Source organism: Haliaeetus albicilla, chromosome 9, assembly GCF_947461875.1.
Source record: "Haliaeetus albicilla chromosome 9, bHalAlb1.1, whole genome shotgun sequence".
NCBI lineage: Eukaryota > Metazoa > Chordata > Aves > Accipitriformes > Accipitridae > Haliaeetus > Haliaeetus albicilla.
The window spans coordinates 31,162,355-31,178,243 of record NC_091491.1 but is presented as its reverse complement, the minus strand read 5'-3'; the positions used below and the strand labels follow the sequence as shown (position 1 = coordinate 31,178,243).

Genomic DNA, 15,889 nt, shown 5'->3' with positions numbered 1-15,889 from the left:
TGCAGCTTTGATTTTCATTCCTGGGCATCAGCATTTTGGTGCCTAAATATAAATGAAGTTTGGGGTTTTCTTTCTCTAGAAAGTGCAATGCAACTCTACCTGAAGAAATTAAGGTCTTTTTAAATTTCTCTATCTTGACACCCAAAGTCACTAGTTCCTTTCTGAGCAGCACCAGACTGGCACTCAGGTGACCAAGGTTGTATTTCTGGCTGCACAACTGGCTTGCTGAGTAACAATGAGTAATCCTCTGACCTCCTGGTGCCTTAGTTTTCCCACAGGTAAAATGGGAGTAATTACACTGTCTTCCTTTGTAGAGCACTTTGAGAGCTATGAATAAAATGAGCCGTATTAGATATCATTATTTAGACATTATTAATTATTCTTTGGGTTCATTTGTATAATGTGGAAGTGCTTTCTTCTTAAGAGTAGATGTTCTTCTCTTTACCTCAAGGTCTCCTTAGTATTCCACCAGCAGGTCCTTTAGAGGAATTTATCTTGTGAAACAACAGCAGATCTGTAGCTTACAAAGAAAGACTTCTCTGGCCCCATCTGCTTGTCCACTGAGGACTACAGAGCCAGTGATAGAGAATTGTAAGCTGTTGATAGACATTTGGTGGGGAGAAACAGAAAACAACATCCTGTAACTTTGGCAACAAGCAAAAGAAAAAGCTCCAAATCTTTTTGCTCATCCTTAGTGTGAAAGATTTCTTCTCACAAGATTTTACACCATGGCTTTACACCAACATCAAACCATGAAGTTCAGCATCTATAAACCACACTGATAGTTTCCGAGAGTTTGCACACCGTGCGGGAGAAACACAAATCACCCCAGAGCTCCAGCTTCCTATGCAAGCTAAGGAGAACTGGAGGTGCTTGGGTTTCTTGAAACCCAACACAGCAGCTTCACTGAGATACCTTATTCATTTCTGGTTTCCGCATAAACTCTGCTACTAACCCAGGGGCAGTTCACAGTGTTGAAGCTCCGAGCCCGTTTTGGATGAAAACCCAAAGAAAACCATGCTACCTCTTGGCTGTAATAACCTTTCTTATTTTTGGAAGGAGGTTGCTGGACTCACGCATGCACCCCAGTGGAGCTGCACCCTGCATAAGATCTGACTCTATATCAGTGAAAGCAGGTGGCATCTGCCTTTAAGGTTAAAGCTACAGAGGAGGGGCTGTGCATGCTCTGTATCAAACCCAGGTCTTCCTTTCCTCAGGAGCTCGTGTCTTTTCCCCAGCAGTAAGTCAAGCCTTCGTGGTTTGGGTTTAGCCCTTTCTAAGCAAAGTTGTTTGCAGTGAAAGGTGGCTTTTTGGGTAAGAAGCGTTGCAATAGTTGAGTTTAATAGTTTTCTGTCATTGTTTTCTGGTGTGAAAAGTGGTTTAGGTTGTTTTGTTGCTTTTCTTTAATGTCTTTGATGTGAAGGTTGGAAGGGAGAAAATGTGGTGAAGAGTGGAAGCATATGCTTGGAGTGAGGTAGTGGGAGCAAAAATGCCTTGTTTTCTCTTCTGTTTGCCACCAGTTTATGTAATGTTGGGCCAAGCAGTCAGGGCATTTTTTCCACCTGTGTTAGGACCCTTGGCTCCAGGGAAAGGTAACAGCAATGCAGATGGGCTAAGGCTTATGAAAGACAAATGCTGTGCTTGACAGGGGTGGGGGTTTTTTTTTGATTGTTGGGTTTTGTTGGGGTTTTGTTTTGTTGGGGTTTTTTTTTGTGATGTTTAACATTCCCAGTCTTCTGGGATACTCTGAAATTGAGTGCTGTGTGAGCACAGCTCCAGGGTCATGTTGCTCTCATTGCCATATTTTGCAGAGATCTCACTCATTGGTGTGATGGCAAACTGAATCAGCTGGGATCCAGTCCTACTCGGTGGGCTGTAACACAGCACTTCTGGGGAAATGATCAGGAGGCAGCAAAACAATCTGTGTGCCCAAGGCTTCAGCCTACCAAGTGAATCTGGAGAAGTGCTTTCACCTGGAATCTGGACTGCTCTCACTTCAGCACAATAAATAGGATGGAGCTGAGCTAGACCTTAGTGGGAGTGCTTTGCTGGCTGCAACCTGTTCTGGGATTCAGTGATTCAGGAGCAGTGTCCCAGCACTGTGCCAGGAAAACCTGTGCTCTTGGTGAGGTGCTGCTTTTCAGAAAAGATTTAACCTGCTATTTCTGTTAATTAATAATCCCCTGGTGGTTTTTAAAGGAGGGGTTTGTGGGTTCAATGTCTTATTCGGCTTGCAGTTTGATGGGGGCTGTGAATCCCTCTGTAGTTCTAACCCGATGCAGTTAGTGCTCTCTGCTTGTGGCAAGCTGCCTACCAACTATTTCAGCAGTTAATGCAGGGAATTAGCTTGTAGAGTTAAAGCAGAGGGCAAGCTAGACAAGACTTACTACCATGCTTTGTCCCGTCATAGTCAGTAGTTTGGTATAATAGGCTGTGTTCAGTAGTGTTATCAGCTATGATGTGCTTTGACATGAGTGGTTATGGGTAAAAGGGATGTTGTTTAAATGTCTGTTAATAAAAAAAGCAGCTGGTAGGAGCAATTTGAACAATGCAAACTTGTAGCTAGCAAACTGCTAGCTTGTGATTAACTTTAGGCACTTGGGAATTATTTTACTGAAGCTAGAGCGTCTGCTGATGTGGGAAAAGGCAATTAACTAGAGTAGTGAAATTTGTGCTTAGATCTTGCTTAGGTTGTGGCTGCTATTTTCTTGTGAAAGAGCAAATTTGGGCACTTAGTTATGCTGTTTAGTAGACAGAGGCTGCTCCTCTGTGCTGAAGGCTGTTTGTTAAGGAAAATGGCACTAGGTTTAGGTTTTAAGATCACAGGGAAGGAGGCGGTTTAGCTTGCACGTAGCTTTGTGCTGAGCTGAAGTTGGTTTTCTTGGGGCTTGACAGCTCTTTCCCTGAGAGCAGGGTGCACCAAACTGAGTAAAAAAGCAATGCTCACTACCTCTGTAACACTCTAGCCTTCTAACAGATGCCTTGCTAAGGTTGGCCACCTAATCCTGCAGCCTCCTTGGAAATAGTGCTGTATGGGTAGTAAAGGTGTTGCAGAGAGTGTTGAAGGAGTCTCTCAAATTTCGCTTCTGTGACAGCATTAACCAGGGAACTTCTTTTGCTTGGTATGGGGAAACATGCCTTTTTGGCCGTCAGGTAAAAACTGATCATGCTTTTCTTAGAAACAGTAAGCCAGGAGTTAGGTTGGGTACAGGGATAAAGATGACACAGCTGGAAAATGCCTCTCTCTGGAGAAATTTGGAGTTGTGTTTAGTACAGGAATACACCGGTTGTGTCCTTAACTGGTGTGACTCTTTCTAACAGCTCTGTTAGCTGAAGAGGTGTACAATAACAAACCTGCCTTTATCAGACTGTGCAGCTAATATCTCCTTCCTTTCCTGTGCTGCAGGCTGTGGGCACTGTGAAGAGTGCTCGGTTGGGGTAGGTTTATGATAAGCAACTTCTGCTTTGCTGCTGAGTGGGACTACAAGGGCCAGGAGAAGCAGGGCTGAACTGGGTTGCTTTGCCTTCTTGAAACCTCGGACTTTGTGCAGTTGTGAACCAAAGCTGAGGCATGTCATGACAGGCAGGAACATCATTGCACTGAGGAAAGAAGGTCTCTGAGGAAGGTCTGTTTTGTAGTAACTCTTTTTGGTGAAGTTGGTTCCTGTGTACATAGGGAAGAGCTGGTGCAGACAGTTGTTGTTGCTACCTTGGAATTAATTCCTAAGAAATGATTTTTAGTGTTCAAATCAAGGGCAGTTGTGATAAGTGGTAAATAATTGCTAAAAGCGAGCACTGTGATGGCTTTGAAGAACCCATTGTGGGTGTTCTCTGCCTGTTCCTCGGACGTTAAGACCGGGTGCAGGGTACCGAGCAGTGCCTGGCGTCCGCGGGTTTAGTGGCAGAGTGGGTTGGGGAGCGTGCACTCCCCATTCCTCTCCTACAAAGGTTGTGATAGCGTTGGTTTGCAGCTTATATAGCAGTCTTTAGGCCAGATCTGTTCTTCTGGGTTTCAGTATGGCACTCTTGAAAGTGCCTTACCAGACTGAAAGCCTGAAAGGAGTAATTTCTGGCACTTTGTGGGATAACTGCTGTTCTCAGAGGATTTGTGATTATTTATTCACATGTAATGTGGGTATGTGCTCGCATCTGTGAGACAGAGCTATTGGCTATGACACTTCTGAATTTTATTTTTGTCTCTGGCTGTTCATGAACTTTTAAAGGATGTTGGGGGTTTTTTGTTAATCACAAAAAGGATGAGTAACTGAAGTGATACTTTCACCTATTTTGAGGCATGCTCAGCTATGGCTCTGGGGGTTGAAACCACTTTGATTTCTGTTAGCTTAGGAAAACTGAACTTTCCAAAGAGCATGCAGTTCTGTGGGCAACAGAGGTGAGGAAAGCCCTGCTTTTTGCAGACCAGAGTCATCCTCAAAACATAAGAAGCCATACAAATTCAGCAAAAAGAGCTAGATCCCTCTCTGACAGCAGCCAGAAACTGATGCTCCAGGTAAAAGTAGACAAAAAGAACAACTGTAGTGTGATACTCCCTCTGAAACACTCTTTCTTAATTTTGGCAGCTTAATAAATTAGGGTCTTCCATGCAATTTGTTTAGGCCATTGTGTTAAACAGCATCAAAATGTGCCAAACCAAATGTTAGTCCAATTCTCTTTGGAATCCATTTATAGCCCTGGCTCCTGCCACAGCCATTCCCCTGGCAGGGAGCACAGTGGTTCAGTTGCATTGTGTCAAAACAACTCTTTTACATGAAAATTTTGCAGGGTGCCCCTGCCCTTGTAGCAGGAAAGGCAGTCACCTGCCTCGTACTCTGATTAAGTGGAACTGAGGGTTTTTGTCAACTGCAAATATACTTGAGAAATTCCCCCCCCCCTTACATCCTTGCAGCCGTTGAGCATTTTGACATGGGTGTAAAAGCTGCTGCGTTTGAATTTAGAAATTGGCCAGTAGGATGAGAATGTGCAGCTGTGGAAGGCGCGAGTGCTCCGGCTTCGTCACTGCTCCTCTTGGGCCCACCTATTTCTGTGAGGCTTCTGGGAGCTTAAGGGGATAAAAATGGCCAAGGTAATTAGCAGATCTGGTGGAAATCAGCCAGTTGGGCTCAGAAATTACTGGAGGTGAGAAGGCAATAGACAAGCAGATATAATCTGATGTGATGGAACTTATCTCCATAGCAAATAAAGCAAAAAGAAGATGATGATATTATTATTATTATTAAATTTAAAAAAATATATACATATTTTAGTCAAAGACCTCAGCTGCAGTGGCTGAGTGTAGGAGAAGTCATCTAAATCATCCAAAGGCATGAAATCCAGAGAGGCAACCAGCCAGGGACAGTGGAATCTCACACTGCTTAGATGCTTCACCTGCTGGAAAGACTACCTGCTTTATATGGAAAGTTGATTATTTGGGCGTAAAATGGAAGGTGGCTTTTTTTTTTCCTGTGGGATTCTTATGACACAGCATCCCAGTGGACTCTGAGGGATATTTAACTTATCGGGCAGGGTGGCCAAATTCTCTCCCGTCTAAATACAGCATCTGCAGCAGTGTGGAATGTGTGTTGTACAGCTGTGAATGTTCCAGGCATTCAGCGTGTCTCCTTTTTCACACAATAGCTTCTATTTATGGGTTTTCATCAAGTTGGGCTCATGCATTCAACATATCTTTGTGTGTGTGTGTTTTTCTTTTTTTTCTTTTCTTTTCTTTTTTTTTTTTTTTTTTTTTTTGCTTTTGTTTTTTAAGGTTTGTAGAAACTCCGAGCCACTTCTCCTGGAAGGAGAGTTACTACCGATCAGCCATGTCCCAGAGCTCACAGCCCAGGGAATTCCTCAGCCCAGAGGTGCTCCAGCATATCTGGGACTTCCTGGAACAGTAAGTAGCCCTTACGTGGAACCTGTGGAACAAGGTGTTTTGGGACAGGACGCCTCTAATTAGCCTGCTCAGGGGACTGATGCTGGGGGTTTTGGAGTCTTCTGTACCTGTTGATTAGAAGATGTGGGTGTGAGTCTGTGAAGACTGACAGCTCTTGAGCTTTCAAGAGGTTCTACATCCAGGCTATGGGGAACAGATGCAGAGATCAGCAGTGACACTGACTCTCTTCAAGACCTTTTGTTGCTGAGCTGACTGCTTTCCAGCAGGTGGATGGTTGGCATTTTCCCCTAAGGAAATGGGGTCATTACTCTGTGTCCAGGCTGCATGTTTTCCTCTTTTGCTGATGCCAGGGAGGGAGAGGAGGTGGAGATGGTGCAGAGTTCATCCTGTCAGGTCCACTGAAGGAAATAAAACTGATTCTGTTCCCATTCCTGACTTGCAGTGACTGATGCTGAGACAGTTACTGCTATAAATCCTCCATGAGTTCTGTCTTTCAGTGATTTAACTCCTGTGCTCTTACCTCATTTTTACGGTCAGGCAAGTGAAATGTCCCTCCAGGCCCTGTCCTGTTCAGGGGCTGCTGTTAGCATAGTGGGTGATGAGGTAGTTGTTCATTAGTACTTACTTACTTTGTCCTGAGCCTGGTTCGTGGTCATGCCTAAGTCCTGGGTGACACCCTAGCATGGGGTGAGGGGGGGTGGAAAACAGAATTTGGCTAACTTTAATTGCATCGCTCTGTTCTTTTCAGGCCAATATGCTCGGTTCAGCCGATCGATTTAAACTTCATCGATGGCCCATCTGAAAATGGCCCTACAAACAAAATAGAGATTAGCATGGACTGCGTCCGGGTGCAGGACACGGAGCTGAATGACCCAATGTGGGTGAGTAGTGAGAACTTCCTTAACCTTTGGGGACAGATGGGGAGTTTTTGCAGGAGCTATACTTGCTGCGTTGCCCCAGGGCCATCTTCCCTCTCTTGGCGGAGGAGTTGTGGCCACTGCCTCTGACCAGGGAAGTTCCTTCTTGCTTTGCCTGTTGTGTCCCACCCACAGAAGCTGGTTGGGAGCACGGCTCTGCCAAGTGACTCTGGTGGTGGTGAACAGTGTTTCTGTACACGTGGCTGAACTGGATGGCATGTGACCTGTGGAAAGGCATCGCTCCTCTGTGCCTCCCTGGGGCTGTCAGGAGAAGCAGGCTGGCTCCTTTACCTGCTCCTCCTCTCCTGCTGCAGCAATGGCAGGAGAGAGGGACGAGGCATCTAAACAGGCAGAAGAACTGAGGAGTCTCTTGCCCTTGCCTGGCCGCTCAACCATCCCTGCTCACTCTCTGCTTGGAGCTAGTGTATGTGGCCTCAGGGTTAAAATAGTTGGTATTCTGGGCACAGTTGCAATTTTGCTGATCAAGGGCAGGAGTTCTTCACTGGTTTTTCTTCTCTTGAAGGTCAAATATGAATGAAAACTTGGTTTCAGACCATGTTTGGGTTTTTTTCCTACTGTGTCTCCAGATAGGCAAAGCCAGAGAGTGTTCGTAACAAGTTTTTGCCATGGGTGTCTCACCAGTGGCTCAAGACTGGAATGCAGTTGAGGCATTGGTGGTTGCTGGTTCATTGCCTTTGGCACAAACTGACCAGCTCTTTCTTAGCAATAACTCTGGTGAAGAAGCCAGGTGCTATTCTTGCAGGCTGGAGCAGGAGGTATTTCAGGAGTTCGAGCTTTTCGTGTCTTGTTTCTGTTCTTCCTGGTTTTTGTATGCTTTGGGGTAAAAATCATGCATGGTTTGAAATTTGTGTGGGGGTCTGTAAATTTTCTTGTTCCTCTGTGTTTCCATGCTGAGAAACTGGGTCAGTTAATTCTTTGGTTAATGAACCACCATTTTTAATGTGCCCAGCAATGGTGTATTGGTGGTCTGCATCCTGGCAGTGTTTGTAACCTGGAGGATCACATCTGCAAGGAAAGAGCTCCCAGGTCACACTGGTTGCAGACCCCAGTGACAGAAGGTTTGACCTGTTACTATTGCTCTGGTGTGACTGCTGGGGAGACTGTGGTGCTCTTCTCTTTCCTTGCAAGATTGCAAAGGGTAAAAAGGGCACTCTGAGGTTGGGTATGTGCTTGGCTAATGTGGGGTATGTGCTTGGCTGCAGTGGTGAAGCTAATCCAAGTGCACAAGGAGAGGTGACTGACATCAAGTCTGGTTATCTTTTGCTTGATTCTGTGGTTGGGTTGGGAACAGAGAGGTGGTGTGCAAGCCTTTAATCAGCATCTGGATCTTGGCTTTTTCCAACACCATAGTACAGCTCCAGTAAAATGTTGTCTCTTCAACAGCTAGTCCAAACATTCTCCATGTTTAGCAGGGCTCCTAATTTTCAAAGTGGGTGGTAGCGTTCTGTTTGAACTAACTCTGTCCTATTAAAAAACAATCCCCAACAGTTTAAAGGTCATCAGCAGAAACTTTGCTCCTTCCACGTTCAAACCTGGACTTGCTGCATTGAGTGCTAGCAAAGCCTCCCCATTTCCAGTTCCTCTGAGCTGTCCGCAGAGCCCTGCGGTAGCTGGCTGGCTCACTTGAAGCCCTTGTTCAGAGTCTCTCTCTCCAGTCTGTGGTACAGTGAAATATGAATAGAAAATCCCTTCTTGTCCTCTCTGAGTACTGCTGAAGTGAGCACTGGGGCTAGGAGAGGAAGACAGGCAGCTTTTGCTATGCAGTTACCTCTTGCTTATGATGGGTTTGATCCCAGCCTTGCAAGAGGCATTTCTAGAGAGGCTGAGATGCACGGTGGCTTCTTTAAAAAGTGTTTTTCACTGACATGACAAGCCGAAGGGGGAGCAGGGAAATTCCATCCCATCCTCGCCCTTACTGTAAGGCAGCGGCTCGGAGTACATTAATGTATGTACATTAATAAATGTTCCAGTTTGTCTTCAGTGGAAGACAGCACCTTCGCTCAGTTGAATGCTGGACAAAAGCCTTTACAGAGCAAAATATGCATCGCAAACCTGTGCAAACAGCCTGTCTTTTAAAATGAGGAAAGCTCTTTTTACTCCCCTTACCACCACCACCACCTCCCTATAAATTTGCAAACATCCCTGACAGGTGACAACTCCCCCTTGCAGAGAAGTCTGTGTTTGCTTTGCTGTTTCTGGGGCTCGCAGCCGCTGCAGCTTGTGCTAGCAGAGAATGTGTAGCCTGGGGCAAGGTGTTTGCTGTTTGTCGGCTTTAATCTGAAATACCTTACAACCCTCTTCCCCTCCAGCTTCTCTTTTCCTTTGGATAGCTTCGGGGCAAGAGCTCCCCTTGCACCTGTCTCTACTGTAACCTCAGCCGTGTCACTTCTAGACACTAGGTGCTGCACGCAGCTGATTGCAGCGAAGAGTTGAAGAGGGCAGATAAACACAAAGGAATGCAGCAGAAACAGAGGGGCCCTGGGAGATGAACAGTGAGATCGAGGCAGAGTGCTTTTTATTATTAGATCTGTCTTAGGAAAAGAGCAAGGCCAGTTTTTCTCCAAAATGTACCACCATGTGAGATTTAAATAGGTGCAAAGCAATTAAGACTGGTTTATTTAAAGAAATTGTCCTTATGTGGACTTCAAGGCAATCCCAATCAGCCTTTAAAATAAGCTCTGCACCTTCTTGCAACTTATGGCTGAAAAATGAAGCTTTCAGCCCTGCAAGATGTCCATCCTTGATCCCAGGAGTTGTGTCAGTGAGAGCTGTGATTTTTTTTTGTTTTGTTTTGTTTTTAATTATTATTATTTAATTTGGGGGGGTACAGCTGCCAGTTCACAACAGAGCTGGCAGTGGGGAAGGAGCTACAGTGTTCAGAGCAGTGCCTGAAGAAGCTGTCCCACTGGTGGGCTGGAAAATGAGCGTGAGTTCTGCCCTGCTGAACACCCATCAGTTGTGTTCATTGCCTTGAAAATGCAAGTATCTGAGGAGAGAGATGGAGAAGGATGTTGGCTGACAAGGAAACCCCTCTTGTTTGAGCTACAGCTCTGTCTCTTGCTGAGCCAAAACCTTGCAGTTCTCAGACTCTTGTTTTTAAGGAAGAAATATTCTCCCTGTGCCCCATCTAAGAAGGGGGTAAGAGAAACTGGTGATCGACACTACCTTGGGATGAAAAGAGCTGGAGGGGACAGGAAGAGGGTTTGTGGGTCTGGTGTAACATTAGACAGTCAGCAGCCTTCCCTGGCTGTGTGCCTTGTGACCGGCTCTTTCACAATGTCCTAGGTGGCCCATCTGTGAGGCTGCCGGCTGTGCCTCTTCCTCTCCCATGGCATTAACCACAGTCACGCTGGGAAATCCCAGCAGAGATCTGCCTTTTTGCATAGCTGGAGTGAGGGGCTGGTGGTCCCTGTGGGTGTGGAGAACGTTTAGTCTCTGCCATGGCCCTGGTGTGGGAAGGAGCTGCAGATGGCCAGGAAGGTAAGTTGAATGTGTGTCCTTGTGGGCCACCTGCCATTCTTTAGGCTCACCAAAAAAGGTGGTCCCCAGCCTCTTTCCTGACCAAAAATGTAGCCAGCAACTGTGGGGTCTGTGGTGGGGTGGTGGCCAGCTCCCTGCATTCAGCTGGTCTCCAAGGCTGTATCCTGCAGTGCTAGAAATGCTATAGGTATTTTCTTGGTTTTTTTTTCTGACTGACTAAATACCTTGGAGCTACAGGGAGGAGGGGTCCGGAGACCTGTCTCTAGGAACGAGCATGTGGCAGTGCAATAACCCCTGCATTGCCCTGGAGCCTTCACAGTGTGTTGTCAGCCTGCCATACCAGGTGCAAAATTGCTTTCCTTCACCACCCCTCAGAAGTCCTTTAAACTGCTCACTGATGCTAAGATATGCTAGTCTGGACCCAAACAAAGCTGCTTTGGGCTAAGGACTTCAGCGGGCAGCATCCTGATAAAAGTGTTATTTGAGGGGCTTGCAGAGTCTGGAAGTCTTCTACCACCATCCCAGCAGTCTGTCCAGGGCTCCGGGAACCTTGCAGGCAGGAGCAGGAGTGCTGTCCCCAGTGATGGAGCAGCTCATCCCCCTCCCCCTGTACATACCTTATTTCATGCCCCTGAGCGAGCTGTCCTCTGCAGCCCCTTGCCTAACCAGTTCAGTGGAATGCCTTTCCCCAGACAGTCGCCGTGGTCAGAGTTTTCTTAACCTGGATCTGTCCCTCCCCACAAAAGGGAGAGAGAATTCCTTGCCTTTTTTTTTTTTTTTTTAACTTTGTCCTTCCTCATCTTCTGCAAATCATCGTGGGGATTTGCTGTGTGTGGCTTGGTTGGGCACTGCTGAGCTCCTGGTGGGGTGGGTTTCTGCCCTGGGGATGGTGGTGTGAGTGCTTCAGACAGGGCTGCATCCTTTTGGGTTTGGATCCTCAGCTTCATGGGCTGTGGGCGTCCCAAGCCTGGCAGCTACAGAAATTTTAGAGGTGCAACGTGTGTTTCATAGTTTTAAAAGTGAGAGGTTCAGCTCTGTAACTTTGCTGTTCTCCCTTATACACAGAGGTGGAGATAAAACTAGGCTGTAGGAGAGACTGGATGTGGCCCATGTGGGATATGGAGGTGTGGAGGCCCTCGACCTCAGCCCTCACACCAGTGGTGCATCTCAGAGTTGGTATTTGATGCTTCCCAATGAAAACAAGAAACCTTTCCCAGGTTTAACCTTCTGTAGGCTTGTGGAGGAGCCACCCCAGCCACCTTGCACAGCATACCTTCCCGTGCTGCAGCCCGGCGAGCTGGAGAGGAGCAGGGCTGAGGCCCCTGCAGAGCTATCCTGGCCCAAGGTGGCTGCTGGCTCTCTTCTGCATGCTCTCAGACTTAGCACTGTGTAAATCAGTTCAGTAAGTCGTATTTGGTGGCCATGCACTGAATTCCTGGGTCCCTGGGAGCCCATCACTTGGGGACTGTGGTCAGGATCAGGTGTGCAGCAATATGATGGACTGTTATTTAAAAAAAAAAAAAAAAAAAAAAAAAACAAAAAAAACCAAGCCACTGTCCTGCAGGAAGCCTGTTGTATCCTATCCAACACTGTAATATTAAAGCGCAGGCTCTGATCTCTGTTAAATTTTAATTGCTTGTTTAAAAGTATTTTTCTGGGTCAGGAGAAGAGAGCTCCACTTGCTGCAAGGTAATGGCTGAGGAAGCAGGTGAAAGCTGGTTAAGGGGTGGTGGGACTGCAGGACAGGGAGGACATCCCTGTGTACGGACAGCAGGGCAGGGAGCTGCCGTGGTATGCATGAGGTGGCTGAGCGGTGCAGGAAGAGAGTCCCAGTGCAGGGGCTGACTAAGGGCTCTGGCAGGTGCCGCAGCCCTGCATTTTGTTGGGAAATGGTTTTGCACCTGGAGGATAAGGCCGATTTGATAAGTCGATGCAGCGAAGTGGGTTGCGTGGCTTTCTGTTTCCATGCCTAAGTATTCCCAGATTGACCATAGAAAGGAAGGAAGGACTTCGTACAGCACAGGGATGTGATCAAAGCTTTTATTACTGTCTGGTTTGTGCTTGAGAGAGTTTGAGGCTTGCCAAGTTTCTCTTCTTTGTGGGTATTTGTTCGTTCCATAGCTGTGCAGAGAAAGTTGAGATTATGCAAAGGCATTTCCATAATGAGCAAATGCATTATTCTGTTGGAAGTTTCCCTCCAGCACCTCTCTTGTTTGCAGTTGAACTTGTAGGCTCTCCTAATTTAGGCTTGGCTTTGTAATCCTGCTGAATGTTTAATCTTCTGCAGTGTAGGTCCTTCCAAATGATCTAATTATCAAATTTGGGGCTGCAGATCCAAACCCAGAACTGCTCAATTCCTTCAGGTAAAGGATGCACATAGAGAATGCATTTGTACATTCAGTTTGGCCAAAGCCTGAAGACTTCTCTCATTCTGTGTGTAGTAGGGCTCTGAAGGCAAATTTATGCTTCTTTAAAATAATTTTTCACTAGCTACCATTCCTCTGCTGTTTTGTCCTGGTTCTGGCTGCACACCAGGGCTGGCTGCATTTCTTTTGTAGGAATGCAGCCAGTTGATGAGTATCATTACACCAAATGTTTTATTTTTAATGCCAATTCCCTGAATTCTCAATGGTATTGAAGAAAACCAATGGGTGATCTGTCTGCTGTGCTATCGATCATTTTGGAAGCATATTTAAAATTTCTTTAAATATTTCTGCCCTTTCAGTACCTTGCTTTATATTCATCTTGGGAAGGAATAAACTAATTTTAAGCCAAGAAGAACAAACCTACTGGAAGAGCGCCATGTGTGAGAGGGGGTGGTTTGTGTTCATTCTGGCCTGGCTCCTATGGAGGGCTGGCTTTAGCTGGTATTGCTATGAGCGCTTGAGGCGGAAGAGTGTTGCAATTGTGAGTCCTGTCATCTGCCTACATGCAAATACCTCCAAACAAAAGAAGCAGTCACTTCAGAAAACATCTTCCCCAAGCAGCTAGGCCTGCCTCCAGAGATTTCCATGGTGCTGCACGTGCTTCTTGCTTAAGTATGGAGCAATAATGCGTTAGTGCTTATTTTACATCTTTAAAAGGTCTCTACAAACACTTAATTAGAAGGCATCTTGATCTTGGAGCAACAGATCATAGGCACTTTTGCCTCTAGAGCAAGTTTAAGGTTTATGCTGTCTTGATGGGATTTCACTGTATGTTCCTATCAAGTTGATAGGATCCCCTTCTTTTTTTCTTTTTTTTTTCATTTATCATTCTTAACCTATAAACATAATTCCCATATTTATTGGGACCACTTTGATTGGGTTACAGCCCATAAGTGGTAAACCCCTTGGGCAGCTGGAATTTCAGCAAGCCACAAAGCGCAACTTGAACAGCAACAGAAGTAGAGTGGTGTGGCCATACCCAAAGTTCACCTTCCTCTGGACTTCTTTTGGTTGGTTGTTTTTGTTTGTTTGGGATTTTTTAACCAAATTGCTGGAAGAAAGGAAATGAAGCCCTCTTCTCTTGTTAGTAGTTGGAAGTAGGGTGATGTCCACATCCAGCTAAATGAAAACTTTGCTGAGCTTTATGGTAACCCCCTTTGTGGGGTGAGATGGATGGAGAGCACCTCACAGTGCTGTTGCAAGCTGCAGTGCTGATGTGCCTGGGAGGGGTGGCCAGGCTCATGGGATGTTCCTTTCAGGCTAAGACAAACCTGGAGCACAGCCCTGGGAGCGTCCCACTCTTCTTCCTTGTCTAACACAGCCAAAGTGTCTGTGCTGCAGCAAGCTGTGGGGTGTAGCTTTTGTTTTTAAAGTCCTCTCTTGCATTAATTGGGATTCTTGCTTTGAAGAAAGTCTTATGCATCCAAAGTCTCACTACATATGTTGCTTTGTGGTTCTGCAGATCCTGCCCACAGTCCTGTTAATGACTATTATTTTTCTCTCCAATATTTCACGAGGAGACTTTTGGACTAGGTAATGTTTTCCTCTGAGTGTCTCTACCATCTGCTTTCCACCTCACTGTTGCTGATTTGATAGCATTGAAATTAATGAGGGAGTGAATTGTCAGGCAGTCACAGAAAATTAAATCAATCTCTGTGAAGCGTAGATTAAGGAGTGGTTTGTGGCCTGGGTTAGTTTGCTCACTGCTGAATGAACTCTCTGCTAATCAGCATCTGAATTTGCAGAGATTAATGAAAGATCAAAGGAGTTTTCAGTAACGAATGTAACTGTCGCTCTAAGAGCATGGATTTTTATCTGCAGCCTGCTTAAACAGGAGGAAAATGTACCCTGAAGCACCCTTCTTTCTCTTTGAGGGCATGGATGGGTACAGTGGACCTCATGGTGATGTCCAGACTGGACTAAAATTAAACAATTCAGAAACTAAAGTGATCAATCTTCTGGGGAAGGTCTCTGGCCATATAACTGAACCCTATGGCTGTTGCCATACTGGTGGTGGATGTGGCCTGTGAGAGCAGGCAGAGGGCACCCGGACAAAGACCAGCACTGCAAAATACAACATTTCTGCATAGGAAACAAGGAACAAACAGGCTTCTTGGCTGCCTTGGGGTGTATGTTGTGGCCCAACATACCAGGGCAATATAGGATAACAGCGATGTGCTTACATGAGAAGTGTGAATGGCTGTTGGCTGCAGGGTCAGGGTTTAACCAGTTTTGGGAGACTGTTCTCAAGTTATTGCAAACCGATAAATTTTTTTTTTAATATTGGATTATTGTACAAGGGCTTGGGTGGGAGGGTGTTGGTAGGGTAGCAGAGGCTGGCTGGAAAGAGCTGCTGTGATTGTGCATTTATGAACAGTTGTGCATGTCCCGAGAGCAATCTGTAGTTTATACAAGATAAGGGAAGAACAACACTTTCCCCTCAGCTGCTTGTGCAAGAACAACCCTGGTCTGTCAACAGTTGCTCCTCTCTCGTAATTAAAAACAAAGACTCTCTAATCTGTTGCTATCTCCTGTTTTTCCCTTTCCCTGGCCAGAGTGCTCAGTCTTGTGCTGGGATGCAGGTTTGTGCCATGACCCTGTCTCACCTCCAGCTGCAGGGATGGGGCTGTTCACGCTGCTCAAAGCAATTCTCATGAGTTTTCTTCTGTAACTTCCTCTCTCTTATTTACTCCCTTACAAAATATTTTACGAATATGGGGGGGGGGGGGGGGGGGGGCAGGTCAAGTATGCTGTGCTGAGCATCCAAAGACCCTCATCAGGCAAATATGCAGTTCGAATGCTGAGGGTTGTTACTCTGACAAAAGAGGTGCTGATAGCAGAGGCTTGAACCCCCAAAGTCCCCTGGTCAAGTCTCCATGAGTGAACATCTGCTGACCTGTGGTTTTGCACTCATCAGTGCAAAAGTGTCTGCTCAAGTGTGCTGGCTAGTGGTTTTGCAGCTTTGCAAAAGATCTCTGCTTTGCAAAGATCTCTGTGTCAAGACAGTTGTTTCCTTTTGTCTCTAAGCATTTTCAGTGAAAGCGACTGTTCTCTAAAGAGAGTCACTATGACACAAAAAAAGGGGGAAAAATTAGATAAAAGGAGCACCAGGAATAATGCTTTTTGATAAATCATCTGTATGCTCAGTGTCCATC

The 15,889-nt window shown here is 46.0% G+C and overlaps 1 protein-coding gene across 3 annotated transcripts in view; it reads left to right on the top strand.

The window, feature by feature from the left end:
- The window catches only part of TP63 (tumor protein p63), a 109,579-nt gene that overhangs the window by 15,351 nt on the left and 78,339 nt on the right, over positions 1–15,889 (top strand). For all 3 annotated transcript variants that reach the window (XM_069792417.1, XM_069792416.1, XM_069792419.1), the window contains exons 2-3: positions 5,762–5,890; positions 6,639–6,771. In XM_069792417.1, coding sequence (XP_069648518.1) covers positions 5,762–5,890; positions 6,639–6,771 — 262 coding nt within the window. The remainder of the gene's footprint in view (positions 1–5,761; positions 5,891–6,638; positions 6,772–15,889) is intronic.